The 24,898-nt window shown below is 47.7% G+C and overlaps 1 protein-coding gene across 5 annotated transcripts; it reads right to left on the reverse strand.

Annotated features, from left to right (window-relative positions):
- Positions 1–832: 832 nt before the first annotated feature.
- Positions 833–23,944, reverse strand: STRIP1 (striatin interacting protein 1). Of its 5 annotated transcripts, none has more exons than XM_061566980.1 (21): positions 23,482–23,944; positions 22,701–22,770; positions 21,914–21,988; positions 21,107–21,241; positions 20,600–20,720; positions 19,034–19,102; positions 17,326–17,432; positions 16,289–16,416; positions 14,727–14,912; positions 13,912–14,123; positions 13,629–13,694; positions 12,598–12,661; positions 11,794–11,865; positions 10,753–10,827; positions 9,897–9,994; positions 8,552–8,678; positions 7,271–7,371; positions 6,046–6,112; positions 4,686–4,790; positions 3,333–3,537; positions 833–2,785 (listed from the first exon to the last, which is right to left on the reverse strand). In XM_061566980.1, the coding sequence occupies exons 1-21, from the start codon at positions 23,569–23,571 to the stop codon at positions 2,532–2,534; spliced, it is 2,427 nt and encodes an 808-aa protein (XP_061422964.1). In that variant the 5' UTR covers positions 23,572–23,944; the 3' UTR covers positions 833–2,531. The 5 variants fall into 5 exon arrangements, with proteins under 5 accessions (XP_061422964.1, XP_061422962.1, XP_061422961.1 ...); XM_061566978.1 differs by having other exon boundaries at positions 10,717–10,827; XM_061566977.1 differs by having other exon boundaries at positions 10,717–10,827; positions 13,912–14,126.
- Between the last annotated feature and the right edge of the window lie 954 nt (positions 23,945–24,898).

The raw sequence follows: 24,898 nt of genomic DNA on the forward strand, positions 1-24,898 counted from the left end.
TGATTTCTCTGCTTTTGGGATGTTTGGCCAAAAGCAGTCACATTTTCGCGTGTGTTCAGCTCTGTTCTACTTGGGATTCCTCCGGGTTCTACTGTTTCTTCCCAGAGGGAGAACATATAAACTGCACATGGAAGGCGCCAGTCAGAACATCGAACCCAAGAGCGCCTTTGCAATGAGGTACAAGTGTTACCACTTGCACTGCCACAATGCCCCTTGTGACCCCTCGTTAGTTCTCGAGATCAGACCGTGCGATTCATTGTGGCGACCACCTGCCACGAGATCAGACAAGGTATTTCACTTGGTCACCTCAGGTCGGTACCATCTTGGGTGGCCTAACTCTCGTAAGTGGTTCTGATTCTCTATATGGCCAACAAGTGAATTAAGTGATAAAATGTGGGACATCACAATAAGCAGACTGTCTCCACATTTAAACAAATACACCGTAAAACATGTTTTACGCATCTCATCAGTTACAGCCTTTGGGGAGTGAATTTTTCATGAGGATTAGTTGAATACAACCAAACTCTGGGTCAGTTTCAACATTCTCTTTAGAAGTCAGACCAAGTGAATTATTTGATAACCCACTCATATCTCATGGTTATCACAATTCAATGTTGTTGACCACAGAAATCGAAGCAGCTAAGGTGATGCTTGGTACTGACGAGTGACAAACCCAGTCTGGTCGCATGGATGAAGAGACACGGGACTGGTTGCCACATGAAATTCCATTATCAATTAAACATCAGCCTTGATCAATCCACTGCTGGACGAAGGCTTACCCAAGCTGCCACCGCAAACATTTCTCAATATAAAATGACCAACACAACAATACTGACTTTAAAATGCTTTATTCAAACACAAACTTCATGATACAGCATTGAAATAAATTCGCATCTGTGCATAAGACATTGTCAACATGAACAGAACAATATTAGGTACAAGTTAGGTACAGATTAATGTCCTAATTTTAGAGTGAAAGTGATATTCTGCTCAATCGAGCACCGAGGCATTGGAGCTCATCTCACGTTTACAGCCCTGAGCCAGTGATGGAAATTCTGCATTCATATGGCAGGGCAAGTCTTTCCAGAGGGCATTAACTTCCCCATCAAGTGGTCCTCATTTTATCGACTCTGCAGGGATGAAGTTCTAAGTCAACCCCCCAACCATGAGCTGCTCGCTGTACCACCAAGCCACCTGGCTTTCCTATTAGCGTTTATAAATACATTAATCGCAGCACAGGTAAACGCACGAATTGCCATCTATATCAGTTACTGAGATGTAGAGTAATTATGCGATCCTTTACAAGCATCAATCACCATTACCACTTGCCTTTTGCAAAATGCGGGCAAGCAAGCATAACTCCACGTGTAGGCCGCAGCCCTGCAATTGCTGGCAGAAGCACCTCCACTAGAGCAAACTCTTCAGTGGAATACTCATTGGTTTTTTCGGTAAAGTCACGTACGTAGAAATAACATTTTTATAAAAAAAATTAAATTTAAATAAATCACAATGTTTCGAACGCAACACAAGCGCTCATCATCAGGTGGATAAGAGATTAGAAACGTCGTGATTTATTTAAATTTAATTTATTTTAGAAAAAAATCTACATACGTGACTTTACCGAAAAAACAATGAGTATAATTTCTGCAGTCACGAAAGCTTCAATTCTAGATCTTCAGTGGTATGTTTGGCTCTTCCATGCTGACCATACGTGTTGGAAGCGATGGGATAACTCACACTTTACCCCACCATACACGACCTCCCCCAAATGACTGGTGTACCCATTTATACTGCTGGGTGGAGAGAGGCGGTGGGGGAGAACGAGGATATTTGATCAACTTGATGCATGAGGTGGAAAATGCCACGCTCTGTCTTGAGAACATAGAGTTGTGAAAGGATACAATATCATGCAGTGATGGCAAAGCTGGGGTCAAGTTTAATCACGACAAAACCAGTGTCCATTTGTCTTTTATCAGAGTATATACAAAAGTAGCAAGTTGTACTTTACTTTTCAAACTTAGGTAAAAAAACCTCAAACATGTGCTTGCAATGTCACAATGTCAAGGAAAGAGTAATGGTGGTACATTGGAATAAATAAGAGCCCGGAGTGTATACGTGGAGCAGTAACATGGCCCAGAGGCTGCTTCTTGCAGAGGTTCGTAGTTTGAATCTGACAGGCTTCCCTGGTTGATCTTGCGGTGTGTATTAACCACAACACGCTACACGTGGTCTGCTTCACTCAGCGGGCGTTAAAGATCCGATGACGTCATTCAAACAGTAGGTCATTGTGCCAAAAAAAATAATATTACACTGCAAATTACTCAACTGGGAAATATATCTCAACCGTCACTCCCTCTTGATAAAGCGTAGCAGGACCCTGCTACCTGAAAGAAGAGTCTTGAGGCTTTCCTGGGTAAACAAGCACATGTAGAAGTAATCGTTATTGTCAGTCCCTCAACCACTCCACATGCATTCCTTCCGTCAAACTCCACACCTCAAGCAAACCCTCCCTGTGTCTTCCTGTCTCGCGTCTACAAAGGCTTCAGGAGCTCTTCCCAGCGGATAGGCTGAGAGAAGACCTCCCTGTGCAGCCACGTCTCGTAGCTGCAGCAGAAGTGCGAGGGCAGCTCCGTGGAGCGGCCCAGGAGGCTCTGAAGGCAGTTGTCGACAGGCGCGTAGTCGCAGCAGGCCGCCTCCCCGCTGTAGCGGCGCGCGTTGAAGCGCTCCACGCTGGCCCGCAGAGCGCACTCCTCTGCCTGGAAGTCCCAGGGCCGCGCGTCGATGTCTGCAGCCGCAAGACGACAGCAGATTTCTCAAACACGCGGCGCCGATTGGCAAATATCCATAATGTATTGCGCGTGTGTGAACACAGTACCGGACGCTGGTGGCTATGCTGCACACGACCTGTAATGCTGCAGTGCGCAGGCAGCGAGGGTTGGTGGATCACACACAGGCCGTCGAGGTCACGGACATCTCCTGGCTTGCCAGGGCATGGCAGTAAAGCAAGTGGGTTAAATTCCATGTGTACGGGCGATTGAGTCTTACCCCCACCTCACACGTGGGTTTTCTCCAGGCACGACGCTTTCCACCCACATGTATAAAACTCTTCAATCGAGTTGCCTAAACAAGCTAATATAGGATCGCAGAGCTCGGGCAATCGCTGGTGTTGCTTCTCACCGTCTTCCCTGGCACTTGTCTGTTTCCTGTGCCTCTGCGAGTGAATAAAAACTGCGCACACTCCGAGAATATTACTACGATCAACACCCAGGCAGTGGCCCGCTCGCCGCAGGGACCTGGCACACAGGGAAGGGCGCGCAGAACTGGCCACATACCGTTTCCAAATGCCCAGTCGTCGTTGAGACGGTGCCGTACTTTCTGGTAGATAGCCGACATGGTCTTCATGTTGCTCTTTCGCCACTGCCGCCCGAGGTATTTGGTCTGAACCTTAAGCAGCTTGAGCACGTAGAGCTGCATCGTGGCCTGCTTCACCTTGAGCGCGCGCTTGAGAATGGGCGCCGACTTAAACACCACGAGCATCTGTCGGCAGACGGCGCCACATCACGCACAGCCCTGGCTGCGGACAATGTCCTTTCAACGGGGGTCAGTCAGGTGATAATGATTATATTAAACTTGTTTACCCAGGGGGAGCATCGCATCGCAGGAGGGAGCAATGTTGCAATGTGTAATCACAGTTGAGTGGTTTACAGGTACGTTTTCAGGATTGGGATGTTTTGGCCAACATCATTTACACTGGGCTTTTTCTTTTTGCTATGGGAGGAAACCAGAGAACCCAGAGGAAACTAAAAATCCACAGAGACACCCGAGTCAGGAATCAAACACAGTCCTTTCTCACGGAGGCACAAGTGTCACCACTTTGACACTGTGCCGCTCACCCCTGATGAGCGTCAACTCAAGAATTGCGTAGGTAAATATCTCCTAAGTGGATAATACTGTACGATTATTTCACGTGTAATCTGGTGAGACTGCATGTGACGAGGTCACTAGTTGTTGCTTAAGCCGCCCTCCTTCCACCCGGTCTCCATCGACCACAAAGACAGAGAAACACGCTGCTACTAGACAGCGTCATTCAGACGCTGTCTTTCCGACAGACCTGTTCTTCACCTGAGGACGGCTGCTTGCGTTGTGGCCGAAACTTCGTGAGAATTATTAAATGTTTTATTTTTATTATTTTATTATTTCCCTTCTACGTGACTTTACCGAAAGAACCAAGAAGATGAATCCCTGCAGTCACGAAAGCTTTAAATCGAAATTTATTTCTACAGAATCAATAATCAGGCAACAGGCTTCCACATCTGTCCCTCTGCATAAAAATCTAATTATTTTTACACATCCCTTTAGCTGCATGGCCTTCTGGAAGTGCATTATTTCCTTCTATGTTTCATCAGCAGTCAGGTTTACTTGAACCAATGCTGGTGATCTATGCAAGATTTTAACAACATGTGTCTTGTGTAAAGGTCCTCTCCGAACTAAGGAGTCGAACCGATTGGTTTTCATGTATGGTGCGGGTAAACACAATCAGTTGAATTGGTTACAGTTTAATTGGCTTACAATGCTCTTGAAAGATTCAGTCCCGGTCAAAGATTTGCTAAAACCAGTTAAAATTGTAACCAAGCCCTGTTTTGGTGTCCATTGCATACAACAAATGCTAGTTCGGCATGGCTCACCATGGTGCGCGAGTGTTTCCACTTGGTGAGCTTGTTGAGGATTCGGAGGAGGTTTATGCATGAGAAGAGATTCCTCCAGCAGAACTGGGTTTCATCCCCGGCTTCCTGTACCACACGGACAGCAGAGTAAACACGTCACTCAGTTTGCATTGTAACGGTTATTTTGTGTAGCGTCATTCGTGCAAATTACCATCTCAAACCGCTGGAGAAGAATTTGTAATGCGTGCAGAACGCAGTTAGAACCGGTGCCAACAATTGCCTATACTGTAATGTTTGTACACATTGTATACAACATAATCATTAACATCATGCAAAATATAACGCAATAAATAAGTAGACAATATACCTATTTTTCATATGTCTCTCCATATAAAATAAAATTATTTTCTGTGGGAGTGCATTTTTTCAGGAGCATTGGTTCAACATGAACACAACTTTAGACCGGTTTCGACATTCCGTGTCCCATCGGCAGTCAGGTTTGCTGAAACCAATGCTCGTGAAGCAATATGGGAAGGAGGCGTATTGTTTGTTTAAAAGTGTTACCGATATTCTTCACAAAGGCACAAATTATATTGTGTCATTATATAGTTCTGCGTCAAACTAGGACTCATCTAACAGAAAGGGTTCCTTGTCTATAAACATCTGGCAGTTCACCAGCATTGGTTCAAGCAACCTCCAACTACTGACGGGACATTGAATAACGAAGCTGGACCTGTGTGTGCTTGTATCAAACCATTGCTACTCATAAAAAGGCTGTGTAGCTGATGGAATGTGTAAAAAAATACGTTTTTATGTTGAGAGATAGATATGTGAAGGAGGCTTATTGGATACTTATTGATTTTGTTACAGATTACAGAGTCCTATAAATATTTAGTTTAATATAAAAATTTGAAACAATCCCACATCAAAATAAACTTTATTGACATCAAACTCATGCTTCATGAGATTGTGTCACTAATTTTTTGCACCTTCCATTAAGTGGCCACGCAAGCAAAACACTTGAGCCGTTTTGTTTGGCATACGAACAATAACTAAGTTTAACAATTCTGACTGTCTGAAGTCATTTGTCTAATCAACGAAGTGTCCAGATATTCAGTGATTTAAAGCTGGTGATCTGGATAAGGCTTTTATACACAATGCTGGACACCTATGTATGCTGTTAAATCTAAATCACACACAAGCACGAGTAATATCCATTGCAACATCCCCTGTTAAAAGAATGATTCGAAATCTCAGCAGGACAAACTCCTGGAACTTTAAAAGACATCTTACACATCTGCAGTTGTAATTCATGTTTAATATGGAGATGGGTGGTGGTGGGTGGAGATGAGGTTGATATGAGGTTGAGGTGAGGACTTACCAGGCTCTCGGCTGTCAGGTCAGGGAGGTCATGCACCACGCAGTATGGGTAATCCAGCACCACGATACTTAAAAACAGAAAAACACAAGTCACATCAGGCGACACAAACACAGGAGCAACTCCACATTGTCCAGGCATTCCTAGCTGTGGCCTGCAGCAGCAATACTAATGAGTTGACTTGCAGTTGTATTTGACACAAGACCTCGTGTCTATTGACACGGGTGCAAAAATCACCCTCAATCCACGGTAACTTTATTTTACTTGGTTTTAATAAGTAATTTGTCCAAGCCAACCTAACAAGACATTATTTTCTTTCATAATGATTCTTGTTTGTGCACAGTTTGTTCTGGAATGCAGTGTTTTTTTCTTTGATTTCTATTTGCTTCACTGTTCTACTTAGTTTTTAAGTTATTGTTTTGTAATATTGGTTGATCCAGATTATAAAAGTGGTTTTACTGGGTGCTGGAGCACATTCATGCACCGTCAGCTGCATTATGGTTCCAGACGGAATATTTAAAGAATTATATTTGGAACTTGCCTGTATTGGTGTCTTGTGACAGAGGCAACGCTCCCTAGAATCTACAACACTCTGCCAATTTGGATAAAGCATGGGAGCTGCCGTGGTTGTAATCGTTCGCAAGTTGGACTTGCAATCCAGATGTCACCGGTTCGATTCAAACTCCCGACACGGTAGCTGAATGGGGTAAGTCGCGTGTGGTGGGGTAAAGTATGGGAACTCCCCTACCACTTCCAACATATCTTGTCAACATGGAAGTGAAGGAGCAAATGCCCTCTAGAATTTACTCTCGTGAAGGCCCTTCCACGAGCTATGTGGCGTGAGCAACACTTGCAGGCCGTACCATTCCCATTACCTTTTTTTTGACGAGACATTGCTATGCAGTGTCAAGTGACTTGTGGCTGCATAGAGAGTCAATGTGTAGATTCGTGCAACACTTCCTGGGGAGAGGGGTCCTCATCTATAAACATCTGGTAGGTTCACCAGCATTGCTTCAAGCAAGCTCTTGCCGATCGATGAGACACCGAAAGTCGAAACCGATTCAGAAATTGCTAGTGATGAACCACCGCTGTTGAAAATAAATCACTCCCAGAAGGCCATGTGGCTGATGGGATGTAAAAAAAAACACTTGTATGTTTTTACAAGAAGGGACAGATATGTGAAGGAGGTGAATTGTTTGCAGATGTTTTACAGATTTAGAGCTCACACCTGTTTTTGGCTGCGATGTAAGACATGATGTTTTGGTTGAAGAACTTCAGGATGAGAGGTATGCAGTTTGCAAACACCAGGTGCTGGGACATGTACTCAAACTACACACGCCACACACACACGCACGCCAGCCACACGACACGTAGCTGTATTGGCCTCTGTGGGTATTTTCACAAGACATTTGTGAAATGGCCATAATAACAATATTTTGTGTAGGTGTTATATAGCATTGTTATTAGCGCAAATCACATATATAAACGTTGCTGTAGTAGAATTTGTAACATGCACAGAGGTGTGGGAAACCACGCGCAAGCGGGAGAGCAGCCAGAACTGGTGCCAGCTTTTGCTCAAACCCTGTGGTCCTATATTGAGATATTTGGGCAACACCATGAACGCGTGTTTATACATGGTAGTGCATGCATAGGGCCCACATCGGTTAGACTGTAATGTATCGCTGCCTGAGAAGGAATGCAAGGCTGCTGTTCTGAGGTTGGTTTGTTTGTTTGATCACTTTATCACCATCGCCGAGCACAGGCCCAAAAAATATCAAAAGCGTCAAACGACCAGCAACAAACAGCATTTTCCATTGGAACAGGTAAAGAGTTAACACGTTTCATGAATTGAGCTAAATTATTATTAGAGCTTTGAAAAAGAGACGATGGGGAAAAAGTGGCGCAGTACAAAGGAAGAAAAGAGAGAAGAGTTGTGACCTGCAGTGTAGTGAGTGGGTGAGTGGGAGAGTAAGTGGGTGAGTGAGTCGGTGAGTCGGTGAGTGAGTGGGTGAGTGAGTGGGTGAGTGAGTGGGTGAGTGAGTGGGTGAGTGAGTGAATGGGTGAGTAAGTGGGTGAGTAAGTGGGTGAGTGAGTGGAAGAGTGGGTGAGTGAGTGGGTGAGTGGGTGGGTGAGTGAGTGGGTGAGTGAGTGAATGGGCGAGTGAGGGGCGAGTGAGTGGGCGGAAGAGTGGCGGAGTGAATGTTTGAGTGAGTGGGTGAGTTCTGACCTGCAGTGTGGTGGTTGAGTGTGGATGAGACTAAACTGTCAGTCTGGTGGTGAGGTTCACAGGTACAGTAACCATGGTAGTAGCAAAATAGGAGTAACATACTGCTGCTTTACTCTTAATTCTATCAAGTGCAGCGAGGTAGGAACAGGATTAAGCCTTTGGCCAAACTTGTGCTTTGCACAGCAGCAGTGAAAATGGTTTGGAGGAACAATAACAGGAGTTGGGATTATTCTATGCTCCAGACTCCATTCCATGGTGTGCGTCTGCAGTGTGTGTGCTCACCTGGTAAATGTGGTTGAGTTTAAAGTGTTTCAGCAGAAGCAGCAGCAGCCCTGAGATGGCCTTGACGATAATCTCTTTGTGCCTATTGACGTCGATGCCCAGCTTCATGCTTTGCAAAACCGTTATCCTGCAAGCACACAAGCCACAGTGTTTTCCAGCTCAGATGGCAGATAATGTTCATCAATGAGCATCTGTTGTGAACAGTTAACCCATGTGCAGATTACAGGATGACAGGCAAGAGGATTTAATAATGTTACTTAGCATCATTCATGTAACCTGCATCTCAAAACTACGTTTTATTAACCACAAGAAAGTGATAAGGAAACCAGAACCAGCCTAAGCTATGTGGTCCCATCAACTACTATAATGAGCCAATAATGTCTGTGTGTCCCGCGCGTGACGTTACTCCACGTCGACCAGCCCCCCTCATTAATAATCATGAACAGGTTACGTCCTCCACATGGACCCCCCCTCATTAATAATCACGAGTGGGTGCCGTCACTCCGCATGGAGAACCCCCCTCATTAATCATGAACAGGTGACGTCACTGCACATCGAACAGCCCCCTCATTAATAACCATGAACAGGTGACATCACTCCAAATGGACACCCCCTCCATTAATAATTAGTGGGTGACGTCACTCCACATGGGGGGGCGAGGCGCCTCCTCCCCCCTCCTCATCGTCAACTTACAGCCCTCACCACAAAGACAGAACCCTCACGTCACGTGATCTCCGTAACGCTGTTGAGACATCGAAGTAAAAAGGACGTCATGATGAACAAGGGATTATAACCTTTAAATGAAATAAGTCTGCGTCACCGCGGCCTTACAAATTGCACACGAATGGATGCAATGAATATCACGTCGCGGTCTGCTTTTCGCTTGCAAGTTTCAGATTTACTGCAATACACCCGTCCTTGGACGGGCAAAAGGCGAGTATTAGAATGTTTGGCCAATTGTATTCATGGGCGTTTTAAAGATGTGGGAGGTATCCCGAGTGCGCGAAGAAAACCCATGCATTCGAGGGGGGAAACACTCAGTCCCCTACAGATTGGAATGAACCCACCTTCTGTACTTCCATACCCTGGCAAGGCAGGAGATGGCAGCGACCTCGACGCCAACAGGTAAGGAGTTTCACGAAACCTGTGTGTGATTCACCAACCCTCACTACCTGCAGTGCTGCATTACGGGAACGTAGCATAACCACCAGGGTGCGACATAACCGCCAGGGCACAGTGTAGCCGCTAGTTCTGCTAAAATGTTAATGGGCTTGTTGTGTGCAGTGCATGCACGGGTCAACGAAGGTGCGTGGGGGTGCGTGTGATGGGATGGAGGGCAACTCACGGCATTTCCTCTGGGAGTACGTCTGCCAAGATGTTGATGGAGTCCGTCTTGGCCTTGGATGTGGGTGCTGCTGCCAGCAGTATTTTGAGCAACGCAATCTGTAAATAAAAATACATGAGGCATTAAACTACTCAAGCGTCCTGGAAAACCTCGGCATCGTTAGGCGAGTGATCGTTCATTGGGGTTCCAATAGTGGAGGGAATCCCTCTCCATATATATGGCTCCCAGAGGCAGATGGCACCAGTGAACATTGATGAGTACTGATGAGTCCTAATGAGGGCGAAACATGAACAGAGTTGTTTCTGTTTCACAGCTGCCTGCTGGGGCAGACATATTTTTCAACTCTTTGTTTTTGTGAACGACTCAATAACAAGGCCACTTGTTCAGCCCTTGAGCTGGTAGTCTAGACAAGGCTGACAGCAGTGTCCATGTGATGTGGTGGTCATGTGACATGCCTCTGCGCGTCGTTACATCAAAACCTTGCTGTTGTTTTGCTGCCTTGCCCAAGCTTGGGAATTGGTGTACTAATCCAATTTGAACTTACATACATTATCTAGTTTATATATTTAATTTGTATTGATTTGCTTACCTTTCCCATACTTTGCACTTTCCTTTTTTTATTGATGTTGCAACCCGCCCCGACTAGACATCTGTAAAAAGGGCTTCATAGCTCATCAGATTTCTGAAGGATAAATAATGATTCTGAGGTCGACAGCCGACAGATAATGGTCTCGTGCAGCACAAACTGAGAACCCAGCGACTGCCGGAGATTGCGAATAATTAAAACCAATAAACACTACACATGGCGTGAATCACTTCCCATGGTCCCCTGGAGGTCACCTCCGGAAGCACGCACCATGTTCTGCGGGAGGTTGGGCAGCATCCCCTGGTAGAGGATTTCTGCTGGGGTCTGCTCCACATCCTCTTCCCCCTGCCGCACGCACAAGACGCAGAACCCCGCAATGAGACGTGCGCGCAGAGGCGATCGAAGGGCAAGCGCTCAACGCACACCAACCGACAACACTGCTCCACTGCACGGGAGGAGGGGGGTGTCATTCAGCCGACGAGCACCCACATTTGTCAAAATTATTGATGATCCAGCACTCATGGATTCACTCAGATATCTTGCTCTCTCGCTGGCAGTTAGTCGCCTCCGTATCACTTTTCTATTGCTACTGTAGCGGTGCCATGGCCTAGCGGTAATGTGTTTATTCTCTTGCTGCAGAGATTCATGGTTCGAATCAGGCCGTTAAATATTACACTCAGAATCCGTTTGTAAAATATTACACGGTGGATTATAATAATCCCGTACCTCATTCGAAAAAAAGAGCAGGACCGTTGTGTCGTGGCATCAAGGTAAAAATTTGGCAATTTTAAGAAAAATTACCTGAAAACTGCTTCATTGGGAAACCCTAGCAGGACCCTCCTAAAATAAATAATTGAGACTCGGTGAGGCTTTCCTGGGTAAAAAAGCAGTCAAAATAATAAAATAAAATTTACATTCTTCCCTCATTGGATCCGCCGTTGCACTTGTGGTAACCATGCCCCTTGTTACATTTCACGTTCAATTTGTAAATCACACCATTCCTCAAAATCTACGTTCCTTGTACAACGACAATCCGCCCAGGTGGCTCAGCGATAGAGCGAGCAGCTCGTAATCGGACCTAATGCGATTTCAAATCCTGGTTGGAGTGGTTGACTTGGCCCATCATCGCTCAGGTGTCGATAAAATGAGCAACACTCGTTGGGAAAGCCAACAGTCACTGGCTCTGCAGGGCTGTAACCAGGAGATGAGCACCTCCTCAATGCTCATTAGGCAGGAACTCACTGCGACTCTTCAATGACAACTGCCTGCTGGGAGAGCTGGGAGAGCTGGGAGAGCTGGGAGAGCCGGTACCTGCAGCACGGGCATCCGCAGCAGCGTCTCCTCCCGCTGGATCTGCACTTCAGCTATCGATATGTACTTGTGCTGTCAGGAACACACATGCAAAGAGACAGTGGTGAAGCGTCTGCTGATGCAGTCACAGGCTTGTAAAAACAGTGGCGAGTTACAGGACGTTTATCTTACGTAACATTGGTTTACGTTTGTGCAATGTTTATCCATTTATTCTGTAACACGGTTGGTTTTGCACCGATTTCAATTTGGTTGTCTTACTCTGATTTATATTTGGTTGTTTTGCTCCGATTGCTATATGCTTCATTGCTGTCATACATTTTTACGTTATTACTTTAAATAATAATAGGGTTTTTCCCCTTTTTTCTGGCAACAAAACTGAAACCTTTCTACAAAGATTCATGTCTGCATTAACCACAATACTTGCAGTCAAAATGCAAACAAAAAACATACTATGATAATATATGCATTGTCCTAGAAACTGATTGGTCCACACCAAGGGACGGCTTTCTTTTGAGCCTCGACCCAATTGGTGCTCGACCAGAGGACGCCTTTTGGCGTCCTCTGGTCGAGCAAGTATTGTTGTTAATACAGACATGAATCCTTGTAAAAAGGTTTCAGTTTTGTTGCCAGAAAAAAGGGGGAAAACCCTATTATTATATTTTGGTACTGGCAGAGGAGGTCTAATGATGTTATTACTTTTGTCATTCCAGTGTCCCGAGTCACTTTTATAAACAAGGTTTAATCCCAGTTACTTGAGTTCTCACCAGGTTAAACAAAGTAAACGTAATACTCAAACTACAGCACCTGTTTCAGGATGAGCACACTCTCGTGGATAGGCCGCGGCAGTCCCACCACTGTCTCCGTGTCCCTGAGAATGTTGACAGAGAGGTCATCATCGTCATTGTTTTAACACGTGTCTGTGCGATTGAAGCGAAATTATGTTATTATTATTCCACTCGTTTACCCAGGAAAGGCTTATAGAGTATCTTTATCAGAGGGGGCCTTGCCAAGTTTTACAGTAAGGAGGCGATGTTGCTGATATACGCGGGTATATTTTCAACATTGAGATCTATGGCCAATCAGTTACATTGTGTGTTTTATTTTTATCTGGGGGAAGAAACTGGAGAACCCGAAAGGAAACCCAATGCAGAACTGGGGGAGAACATACAAATTCCACATGGTGAGGGTTTCCCCCTTTGTGTACTCCAGATTCCTCCCATAGCTCAAGAAAAAAACAATGTAACTGCTATTAGCCAAAACATCCCAATTCGCCCTCTGCTCCACACGAGATTCCTCTGGATTCTAAAGTTTCTTTCCAAAGCTAAACACACTCGAAAATGTTAACTGGTTTTGGCCAAAAATCCCAAATGCTGAGAAATTACTTACAAATTGGGATTACACATATTCTTTGGTTCTTTCGGTAAAGTCACGTAGATAGAAAAATAATAATAAAAAATAAAGTGAATAAAAAAACACTAATGTAGACTGTAGCCTGGTTCTTAATAGGAGTGAGTGTACTGGCAATCTATAATATGGACTGTAGCTTGGTTATTAAGTGTGGTGAGTGTACTGCCAGTCTATAACGTAGACTGTAGCAATGGTTAAGCTGGGTGAGTGTACTGGCAGTCTATAATGGTATTACACATTGTAACATTGTGCCCTGCTGCAAAAACTTGAGCATGACCCTACTGAGAAAAGTCTTGAGACTCAGCGAGGCTTTCCTGGGTAAACAAGCGGAATAACAATAATATATTTTGGCAAAACGAATACAACCGATCATGTCTATTGCGCTCGTGGCGTAGATGGCAACTTCCAACAGAGAGCGGAAGACTCACCCTCCCAACTGGAAGCCGATGAACTTGCTCCGGCTCGCTTCCAGAAAGTGCTCAATGTCCTTCTCCCTGCGAACACACGCGCTCACGGCGGTCACACCTCGCGCTGCAGGAGGCAGCAGGCAGCTGTGTGGGGGTTCCTGTTGCGACACCATTCGCGCGTTGAATACCGCGAGGATGACACACTACGGTGCGGACAGTGTTCAACGTGCATCACGGAGGAGTGCGTGCCCATCAAGCACCAGGCGGGGGAAGCTATGCAGCGCACCACACATATTGAACCCACCTGACTTTGGGCCCCCAGGGCAGGCCTTTGGGGACGTGCAGGTGGGAGATGGACGAATGAGAAGCCAGAGCGTGGGATGGGAGCAGGTCCTCTCGCTCCATGAGGTCCCCCTCGTTTTCCGAGCCCCCCTCCCCCTCGTCCCCATCCTCGTCCTCGTCGCGGTTCTCCTCGCCCTTGTACGGGTCCTTCTCATTGAATGAGTCCAGGCTATCCTGCTTCAGCAGCCCCTGGTGCAACGCACATGCCACGGTCACCGTACGTGCAGAACGCGAGGGTTGTTCAGATCGGATTAGCCGTGCCTGGCGGTGGCCGTGCCGTGTAGTGGAGGGTTTCTCTTTCATGGGCGAACACTGTTGCGAAACGTTAACTACCTCGCACAGGAGATTGTGAGCTCATTCCTGACCCTGATGTCCATATATTTGGAGTTTGCATGTTCTCCCCGTGATCGTGTGGATTTTTCTCTGGGCCCTCCGTTTTTTCCTCCACATTTATAAACTTGCTTAGAGTATTTGGCTACTATACATGTCCACATGGTAATCGTTGCGCGATCAATAAAAAAAAGTTTAATATCTTAGTATTTTTCATGCAGTAACCATATGAAAGAGACCCAGTCACAAGTTTAGCATACGTACAGGAAAGTGAAGCAATACAAACATAACGTTCACCTGGTTTTACCTTTTTTTTGTCACAATTACCCTGTAAGAAACGTGATCACAGGGTCTCGTGGTGAGTTTATGACATGTCGTGGTGTCGTGGTGTCGTGGTGAGCGTATCACGGTGAGCTTATCGCTGTGGCTGCCTCGTGTGGCTGCTACCCTGCGGGGGCGGCGCGCTCGCTTCTGCTGCTGCTGCTCCATGATGTCGGCGGCGGACGCGGGGGGAGAGGCGGCGCGCATGGCCCGCGTCACCGCCAAGCTATCCTCGGGCAGCACGGGCAGCGCCAGCTCGGCACGTCGTCGCACCTTGCTGCTCTGCAGCTCTTCAAAGCCTCCGAGGGACAGCTGCGCTCACGCACGGCATGGCAACGCAGGTAAGCGCTTAACACGTAGGGGTCGGTAACTAATATGACGATTGTTTGGTCTAAATTACCTGAAGATTGCTTCATTGGAATTACACACGGCAACATCGCCGCTACAGTGAAAACACTGCAGACTGTGTTGAGCACAGCGCCTTCCTTTGTGATATCCTTGTGCTATACAAATGGCGTAGATAGCAAATCAATTAAATGATCATTGTTGCAATCGATTTTTTGGTTCGGCCACAATGATTTGGCCAACATTTCTGGCATAAGTCCCTCCATCACCCGATATAGCAAAAGACACCTTCAAACAGGCTGATAGTTTTAGCTTAAATGTAGCTTGGACACATAAACAAGTAGGTGACATATATTCAAAAATCAATCATAAAAACAGATAAATCATTAGTGAAGCTGCAGTTAACATAATGATATTCTGCTGCAGTCTATTATATTCATGAGTAATGACACTGAATAACGCATCATGTTAATCATTGACCCAGAACACATTCCTGCGGAGGAAGCTGGTAGGAACGTTGGGTTGCTTGGTCAATGGCCAGGGTCAACGGCGGCGTGGTGGATTCCACAAATATGGCCGACTGTGAGGGCGGGCACAAGCCGGCGTGAGTAGGTTAAACGTTTAAGGGCACCACGAGGTGAACAGCCCCTCCCCACCCAGCCCCACCCCTCCCACCCCCCACTCTCTCCACCCAGCCCCTCCCCACCCTCCCCTCTCCACCCCTCCCATTTTTGGATGCACGACGGACGGACACAATAACCCCGTGGGCTGGTGTAACCAGGAGGTTCCTACCAGTATAATTCTTATTGAAATTAAGTGAATCTATAATGGTGAATATCCACTTTGAAACATGATCGGTTTTCTGCGAGGTCGGGACACATGTTTAGGAAGCTGGGTCAGGTGACGCAGCCGATTTCCTGGATCTTGAAGATGCTTGACGCAGCTTAAAGCGAAACGTCGCGTATCTGTCTAAAGTTAGTTGGGAGAATTGCTCTGCAGTTAACTGGCGACGGAGCTGAGACACTAATAACCAACGCGTTAAACACGTGTACACCATGTGACAATTTAATTTGTTTGGCTGTGTTGAGTGGTGGAGGGTCTTATGACAAACACTTTAGCCAGATCATTACGTGTTTGTGTACGCGATTGACGACAATGATACTCTGAGCTGCTAGTGGGAACCTGGCACCCAGTGTTTGTCACCGACCCACTCTCTCCCACTCACCCTCTCACATCCGCTCATCTACCCACATTCGCTTACCAACCCACACTCACCCATCAATCCACTCACCCACACACAATCACCCACCCACATACGCTCGCTCAACCACCGACACACTCACCAGCACCACCTTCCACAGCAAGAGAAGAACCTTCTTCATGGGAAAGTGCGGCGCGTGACCGCTGCAGAACCGCGTCAGCATGCCAAACAGGATCGCTGCTAGAGGGTCCTCTCTGTATATGGGGAGGCCTGCACACACACACACGATTTATCACAGCATAAGAACCATCTCTAGATTAAAAACCCAAACAGGCCCACTCTCTCTCAGACACAGAGAGCGGCTTCAGCATGGAACAATCTCCCACACAGACATATGCCACCTGTCTCAAACCTATTTACATCTTTAATAAAAATGCAAGCACACAAGCTTACAAGAGCACAGTCTATAGAAACCAGCATTGTACACCACATTATTATTTATGTATTACAGTCGCGCATGCTGCGTATTTAGAGTTATGGGTGCATAGCCACTTGCTAGTCATCTCAGTCAACTCATAGCACCTGCGTCTGTCCCGTGACCTGTCAGCAGCAAGAGCCTTCCACACTCCACGTGACCTCAAGATGCACCTAGCCTGGCACAAGCGCCGTGGTGATGTCAATACCACTCAGTAGCAAATGGTGGTTGCTGTTGTTGAGTGTGTATGTGTGTGGTATTTGCATTCTATGCCTTCATGGACACTTGCAAACGAGTTTTTTCATCTCAAGGAATGTTCCAGGTGAAATATTTTAACACATAAAAAATTTAACAAAACACAGGACACACACACACACACACCAGGCACAAACATCACCACAAGCAAATACAGCTACCCCCACTAAATTTTCTAATAATATCATCTAAACATCTTCTTGCATCCTTGACACTTTGCACCCCCCAAACTCACCCCTCACTATAATACATATTATCCATCGTTATCTCATCCAGAACTGCTTCCTTAGCTCCCAAGACTGCTGCTGTCTGTCACCCTCACAGCAAAAACAACCACACACTTGACCGCAGCATCCTGGCCAATTCCACCCATCTGAAGCCTCCACCCCCCACTCCTTTCCTGAGGAAACGGTGGCCTCTTGTGCATCAAGGCGCACGGCAATTGTTACCCAGATCTTGTCGAAAGGTGTCGCGCATTCTTGTCCACTCGGGGCGATCTCCCTCCTCCTCTCTCCGCAGCGTCTCCACCATGATGTTCATTATGTTCAGCAGCACACTGCAGGTGCCACGGGTTCACGCAAGACCAACATGTAAACAACATGTAACCAACATGTAACCAACACGTACTCCCAGGGCTAATCGCAGCCACTTCAAACACCGTGAGCATGTAACACACACACACAACTCTGCACATCAGGCAGTCAATTAGTACCATTTATTTAGCTACGAATTGATTAATTTTTTCGAATCCTGGTATTGGCTGTGAAGGACTACGTGCCAAGCTAAACCCAAGGATACATGGGAGACTTCATTTCCTCTTTGGCAAGGGTGACCTGGTTTACACAAAGAACAATTTAAGGACACAATATTTTAACATTTTTAATGAAACAAATCAAACCTAACTTTAACAATAAATTGACACAAGTGTGAATAAGGCTAGTAATTAATTAATTTGATTTTGCATTTAAACAACTTAAATCAAAAGAGACACAGGACTGTAATTTCTGGAAAATAAATTGATTAGCATAGGTAAGTAGCACATGACACATACGGTTATTAAACGCGAAAAAAAATTGGGTTAAGGCTGCCACAATCACTCGCACACATCTCTGAAACCCACACGCATTCTCAGCCCCAACCACAGCCACTTACACCACAATACAACATGTGACACCACGCACACCCGGGCACATCATTCAAGCGCCCAGATAAAACCCAAACTCCTGCCAGATAACACAACACAGTGACGAGCAACAGGTGACAAGGGCCGATTTCACATTAGCGAAAATGATAAACACTGTGTTGCGTTGGTAGCTGCATGTATAAAAAAAATTGTGTAAATTTGTTGGTAATTATTCCGCGGCCCAGCAGTAGCGCATTGCCGCTCGTTGCAGATGTTCGTGGTTCATATCCGGCAGGCCGCCATGGTTTGCTTTTTTACCAACGAAAGTCTCTACTCTGTTTCGGGAGGGTCCTGCCAAGTTTTTGCAGGAGGGGCCGATATAGCTGCTAAGCCAATCGAGTAATTTGCAGCTAATGTTTCAGCATTGGGATGTTTTGGCCATTTCCAGTTGCATTGTATGTTGATTGTTTTAGCTATGGGAGGAAATCATAGAACCCGTAGGAAACCCATGCAGAACAGGGGGAGAGAAAAAACAAACTCCACGCAGAAAGGTGCCCGAGTTAGGAATCGAACCCAGGACCGTTTTGCTGTGAGGCACAAGTGTTACGCCTGCACCACCCTGCGATGTGTGTTAACCGTAGAATACTACGCTCCGTCTGCTTCAAAGTTGATGGTAAAGATCCGGTGAGGTAATTATAAAACATTTCCAATGTGTTCCCGCGTTACCCTCCAAATTTGAAAAATTACACCAGAATTGACTCAAGTTGGAAACACATTGCATCATTACCCCCTTACTGGCAGACGAATTCCCACTGGCAGACCTGTGCGGTCACCTCATGCCAGACAAGGACAGCTACCACTGGGGACACCCTTTGTGAACAGTTCTATTAAATTAAAAAATGTAAGGCAGTTTGAGTTTGTGAAGAAGTTCTGCGAACGCCCTGTACATGTGACGATTATTATCACGACGGTGATTTTCTCGCTCCTGTGATAACTGCTGGATGGCACCTGGGCCCTCAGAAGGCCTCACTCACCGCAGCTCCGTGCTATCTGCCAGCGAGATGGCCGGTTTCCTCAGGGCACTGCTCAGAGCTTGACTGTTACTGCAACACAACACAGCTCAAAGTCAAAGTGAGTTCCGGCTCAAAAGAGCATTGAGGTGGTGCTCATTTCCTGTTTACAGCCCTGAGATAGACGTGTACATTCTACATTTCTATAGCGGAAGTGCAACTGTCCAAAACACAACCACAATTGACTTCCTCACAGAGTTATACTCATTTCATCCACCTCGGAGGGGTGGTGATGGGTTGAGTCAAGCCCCAACCAGGATTTAAACTCACAACCTTCAAATTGAGAGCCACTCGCTCTACCGGCAAGTCACCTGGCTGGCAACACAAAACATCCGGACACAACACATGCAAGACGGATTCCCTATCCCTGTCTCAAAAAATTGGGACAGCATTCAAGCATTATTTGACCATAACTTGACCAAACTGGTCAGTGTGAGTTGAAGGCAGGGTGCATAGACTTTGGAGAAGGCTACAGTAGAATAGATTTTTCTGCACTGCCCTCTGCTGCCCATAACGTAGCACCACAGCAGCCTATGATACCTATTATGCACAGTGGTCACCCATTCAAGCACTATCCAGGCTCGAACCGGCTTAGCTTACAACATCCGAGAAATTTGGGAGCATTGCAGGTGATTTGGTCATAAGCATAGTAGTGTTATTATAAAGCGTGCAGGTTTGCCTGGCAGAAATATTATTTTTTATTTCACACGGTAGAATGTTATATAATTTATATACAACTTAGATTTATAACGAAACTTAAGGGGGTATTAGTCTAGTCCTCCACATTGACCGGACGTGTTAGAAGAGATTGGCATACCCACACTTTACCCATCACAAGTGACCTGCCGATCGACAAACTGTGGCGAACCCATTTACACTGCTGTTGGGTGGAATCGAACCGGCAACTCGGTACATGTGTAGTGAGTTGCAAGGAGACGGACGACGGAGTTGAGGCACACTCTTTTTATTAACTCAGGGACAGACACAATAGTTGAAGGGGTAACGGCCCCTTCGCCCGTACTAGCTGGGAAACCACCCCTAGTACTAAGCCCCCTGTCCTGTTCCCGGTCCTCCTCTAATAGGCTACGGGAGGCTGTCTGATCTGACCCTGGTAAGCACAGATCCCGGCACCCAGCTAAGCCGGCCTTGCCCTTACAAGAGCAGAGGTCCGGAAGCTCTTGGGCCGCGCCGCTGGCTTACCCAGCTCGGCCCTGACAAGGGCAGCGAGACAGGGGAGTCCCAGGGCCTAATCTCCCGGTCTTCGGACTTCACTGGTCAGCTTCTTGTTTAACTGGCCTCGAGCTCTCTGGCTCCCCGCCTTTTATAGGGATCCCCTCGGAGGGGCGGGGTTATGGGGGATCACGGAGCCCCCATGGCCCCCCAGTGGTTAACGGATGCGGACGTTGGTGTAGACACCCGTGTGTATGGGTGCAGACACCCGTGTTTCCCGTCCGCCTTTCCTCCCGTAATAACCCCTACACATGTAATGTGCAAAAATGCAAATGCAACAAAAATATAGTGCGTGCTTACTCAGTTTCCATGTTCAGTAATTCCACTAGAGCGTTGAACGTTCCGACTTCATGCAACAGGAACACATTCTGTCGCACCCACTTCAACACCTCTGCCTCGCTGCTGCAATCCGCAAACGTTCCTGCAACGTCAACAGTTCATTTTGCAACGTCAACACATTTCATTCGCAACGTGCACACAACACGTGGCAATTGCATACGACCGGTGTCAAGCTTCAATTTCAAAAGCTACGATGTGCTCTCTGCTTCACTCAAAGTGAACGTTAAACGACCCGTGACATCCTTGGAAGAACAGGAGTCCATTGTGTGCTGGTGTAAAGCTCCAAATTTGCTCAATTTGAAAAATTACACCTGAAATTACTCAATTGGGAATCGCACATCGCAACATCGGCACCGACTACAGGTCCCTCCTGGACAAACGACGGCTGAGCCATAGCCACCGTTCCCATTCGCATCGAGCTACAATGTCAAAATCCGGGGAGTCCAGCACAGGTGGTGGGGCACGTACCCTGGGCCAAGTATAGGATGGCGCGTGTAACCTTCAGCCGCTTCTCTCGGCTCGTCACTTCCAACCCATCAAGCAGCTTGAGAATGCAGGAGCGTCGTGCCTCATCTCCCACGTCCTGCCAGCACACGCCCTCCCCTGCACCACCAGCGGAGGCCACAACACCAGAGGCGGTGAGGAAAGGGAACCGACACCACCAGGAGAAGCCACACCACCAGGGGAGGTGCAGGGTCTCGTGCAAGGCAGGGAGCGATATATTCTGGTCCATGGACACATTCACGAGTGCACGCAACAAGTCATATGGAATGCCGTGCCGTGAGATGAAAACGAACCGGCAACCTCTATGGCAACTCCTCTATAAAACTGTAATGTCATGTCCGGCCAGGTGGCTTAGCGGTAGAGGCTCACAATTAGTGGCAAGTAAAGATCTTGGAGGGGTTGACTCAGCCCATCATTCCTCTGGGGTGGATAAAACCTCTATGGCAACTCCTCTATAAAACTGTAATGTTATGTCCGGCCAGGTGTCTTAGAGGTAGAGGGAGCGGCTCACAATAAGTGGCAAGTTAAGATCTTGGAGGGGTTGACTCAACCCATCATTCCTCTGGGGTGAATAAAATGGGTACCAACAATGATTGTCCTTCGGTGACTCACCCCTGCTATAGGAATGTGGAAATCCACTGTCACTGGCTCTGCAGAGCTGTAAACAGAAGAGTCTCAATGCTGATTTGAGGAAACCCCTGACTTTTGACGGTACAATGATAAAGTATGAATATGTTACACTAACAGGCTGTGTGTTTGATGTAAAAATACCGATCGATTTGAATTCCTCTTCAAAGCACTTCCTGTTAATGGCAAATTCGGGCTCCTCTGTGTAGCTGTAGAGTTCTAAAAATCAAACAAAACGCAAGTCAAGATTAAGAGCCCGAGATATTTTTTTTAAACAGTGGCTAAGGACAGTACCAAAGGTACAAAACGTCAAGTGGCTACCAACAAAGGAAACACGTTTCTTGAATTGAGCAAGGTTATTGTAAGAGCTTTGTAAAAGAGACGATGGGAGAGAATTACAAAGTGGAGCAGAGCAAGGGAAGAGGCAGAGACGGAGTTATGACCTGCAGTGTCGTGAGTGGCTTCGTCTATGCGTGGGGTGGGTAAGCGAGTGAGTTGTTGTGACCTGTAGTTCTAGATTTGAAGCTTTCGTGACTGCAAGGATTCATATTCTTAGGTTTTTTCCGTCTTCAGGTGGAACCGTCACAGCCACGACAGCTGTGACGGTTCCACCTGAAGACGGAAGCTTGTGTTGCCTCCGAAACGTCGTGATTTTTATTTTATTTTATTAATTTTTTATGTTTTACCTACGTGACTTTACCGAAAAAACCTAAGAATGTGACCTGTAGTGTTCATGATGGTTGAACATTGTGGATGAGACGAAACCGGTCAAGTGGAGGAATCAACGAGTCAAGCTCAGGGGAACAGTGACCATAGTCGTAGCAATTTGCAGGACTCAAACATTAACATTCTTGTTGTGCCACCTTTGTTGGAAGGCTTTTTTACGAAAGATATAAAATAAGTCGTGGTGCCCTGGAGCTGTGATCGTTACCAGAAAGCTCAGCTGCGTATTCATCCGAATCGCTGTAGTTAAACTCCAGATCTGGAGACTCGGGTGAACCCTGAAAAGGAAGCACAACACCACAGTGTCACATCGGTGCCTCTCTTCGTGGTATCCCTCGATCTGCCCGTGCCCTCTATCCCGCCATGCCCCCTCTCTCTCACCGTGCCCTCCATGCAACCCCCTTTGTTCTCTCTCCCCCTCTCTCTGCCGATGCCCCCAACGTCTTCCCACACCCCCCACTCTCTACCAATGCCCCCCACCCTTTCCCTGCCCATGTCCTCACCCTCTCCCCACCTCCCCCCCTTCTCTCACCATACCCCCTCCATCTCTCTTCCATGCCCCCCCCCCCATCACTCTCTCTGCCCATGCCCCCCCAACCCCTCTTCTCTACCCAAGCCCCCCACCCTTTCTCTGCCCATGCCCCCCTATCCTTCTCTCCCTACACCCCCCTTCTCTACCCATGCCCACTCCCTCTCTCTCTCACCAAACCCCCTTACTCTCTCTACCATGTACCCCCACTCCCTCTCTCTGCCCGTGCCCCCCCCCCCCTTTCTGTACATGCCCCCCTATCCTCACACCCCCCCCCCTCTGTCCATGCCCCCCTATTCCTCTCTCCCAACAACCCCCACCCCCCCCCCTTCTGTTGTCCCCCCATTCCTCTCTCTCCCCCCCCCCTTCTCTGTCCATGCCCCCCTATCCCCCACCCCTTCTCTGTCCATGCCCCCCTATCGCCCCCTATCCCTCTCTCTGCCCCCCGATCCCCACCCACCTCGGAGTCCTTCCTCTGCCCACGCAGGACGTCTTTGAGCTTGGGCAGGCCGCGTTGGCGGCCCGCGCCTCCCGCCTCCATCATCATCATCACCACCTCCTCCTCCTCCCCCTGTCTCCACGAGAGGCGAGGGCCCAGCGGTGACTACCGATCGGCGGCAGGGGCCGGGAGGCCGGGAGGCCGGGAGGCCAGGCTGCCGAGCGAGCGGCTGCGGCTGCTGCTGTCGAGGCCGAGGAGGAGGTTGCGGAACGTCGGCGGCGAGTGGCGAGGGAAGAGAGCAGAGTCAGTCAAGGGCGTGAAGAGCGAGTGGACCGCAGGGGGCATTGGTGACAGAGCGCGTTACATGCAGAGGGGGAGAGAATGAGCAGAGAATGAGAGAGGAGGGAATGAGTGGAAAGAGAGAATGAAGAGGGAGTGACAGGGAACCTCGCCCCCCCCACCACCACACACAAACAACATGGCGGCCGCGCGACACGTCACGCGCGCGTCACGCCGGTGACGTCACCAACGCGGTGACCCCCTCACGCGGTGACCCCCTCACAGAATGACCCCCTCACGCGGTGACCCCCTCACGCGGTGACCCCCAGAGGTGGGACAAAGTCATTGTTATGCAAGTCCAAGTCGAGTCTGAAGTCATCAAATTCATGACTCGAGTCTGACTCGAGTCCAAGTCACATGACTCGAGTCCACACCTCTGGTGACCCCCTCACAGAATGACCCCCTCACGCGGTGACCCCCTCACAGAATGACCCCCTCACGCGGTGACCCCCTCACAGAATGACCCCCTCACGCGGTGACCCCCTCACAGAATGACCCCCTCACGCGGTGACCCCCTCACAGAATGACCCCCTCACAGAATGACCCCCTCACGCGGTGACCCCCTCACAGAATGACCCCCTCACGCGGTGACCCCCTCACGCGGTGACCCCCTCAGATATCCCCTCATAAAGTTATAGTACATTACTGACTCTATGCCACTACTCAGTGATACCCTCAGATATCCCCTCACGGTAATCCCATCTTATAGTGATCTCACAGAGTGATCCCCTCAAGCATTCCCTAATCCAGTGATCCCCTTAGATATCCAATAAGTGATACCAGATGTCCCCTCACACAGCGATTTCCTTCGATATCCAATCCCAGTGATTCCCTCAGATATCCCCTCAAACGGTGACCCCTCAAGTATCCCCTCAGATTCCCCCTCACAGTGATATCCTCAGATATCCCCTCGCAAGTGATTCATTTTGATTGTCCATCATCCCTCCAAGGTTGCGGATCACTGGGTGAGGGGATACCTGAGGGGATCAATAAATGAGGGGACCACCGTGTGAGGGGATCATCGTGTGATGAAACACCTGAGGGAATCACTCTGTGAAGGGATCGCCGTGTGAGGGGGTATCTGAGGGTATCACTGCAT

The sequence above is a fragment of the Lethenteron reissneri genome, chromosome 38 (genome assembly GCF_015708825.2).
Source record: "Lethenteron reissneri isolate LAM-NWPU_2019-01 chromosome 38, ASM1570882v1, whole genome shotgun sequence".
Lineage (NCBI taxonomy): Eukaryota > Metazoa > Chordata > Hyperoartia > Petromyzontiformes > Petromyzontidae > Lethenteron > Lethenteron reissneri.

What these genes read in the sequence shown, in the direction of transcription:
- STRIP1 (XM_061566976.1), bottom strand. Translation starts at nt 23,571, where the DNA reads ATGATGATGATGGAGGCGGGAGGCGCGGGCCGCCAACGCGGCCTGCCC. An exon ending in GGCAGAGGAAGGACTCCGAG is followed by an intron (nt 22,771 to 23,481) that starts GTGGGTGGGGAT and finishes CTTCCTTTTCAG; the next exon opens with GGTTCACCCGAGTCTCCAGA. An exon ending in CACCTTTCGACAAGATCTGG is followed by an intron (nt 16,417 to 17,325) that starts GTAACAATTGCC and finishes GTGTGTGTGCAG; the next exon opens with GCCTCCCCATATACAGAGAG.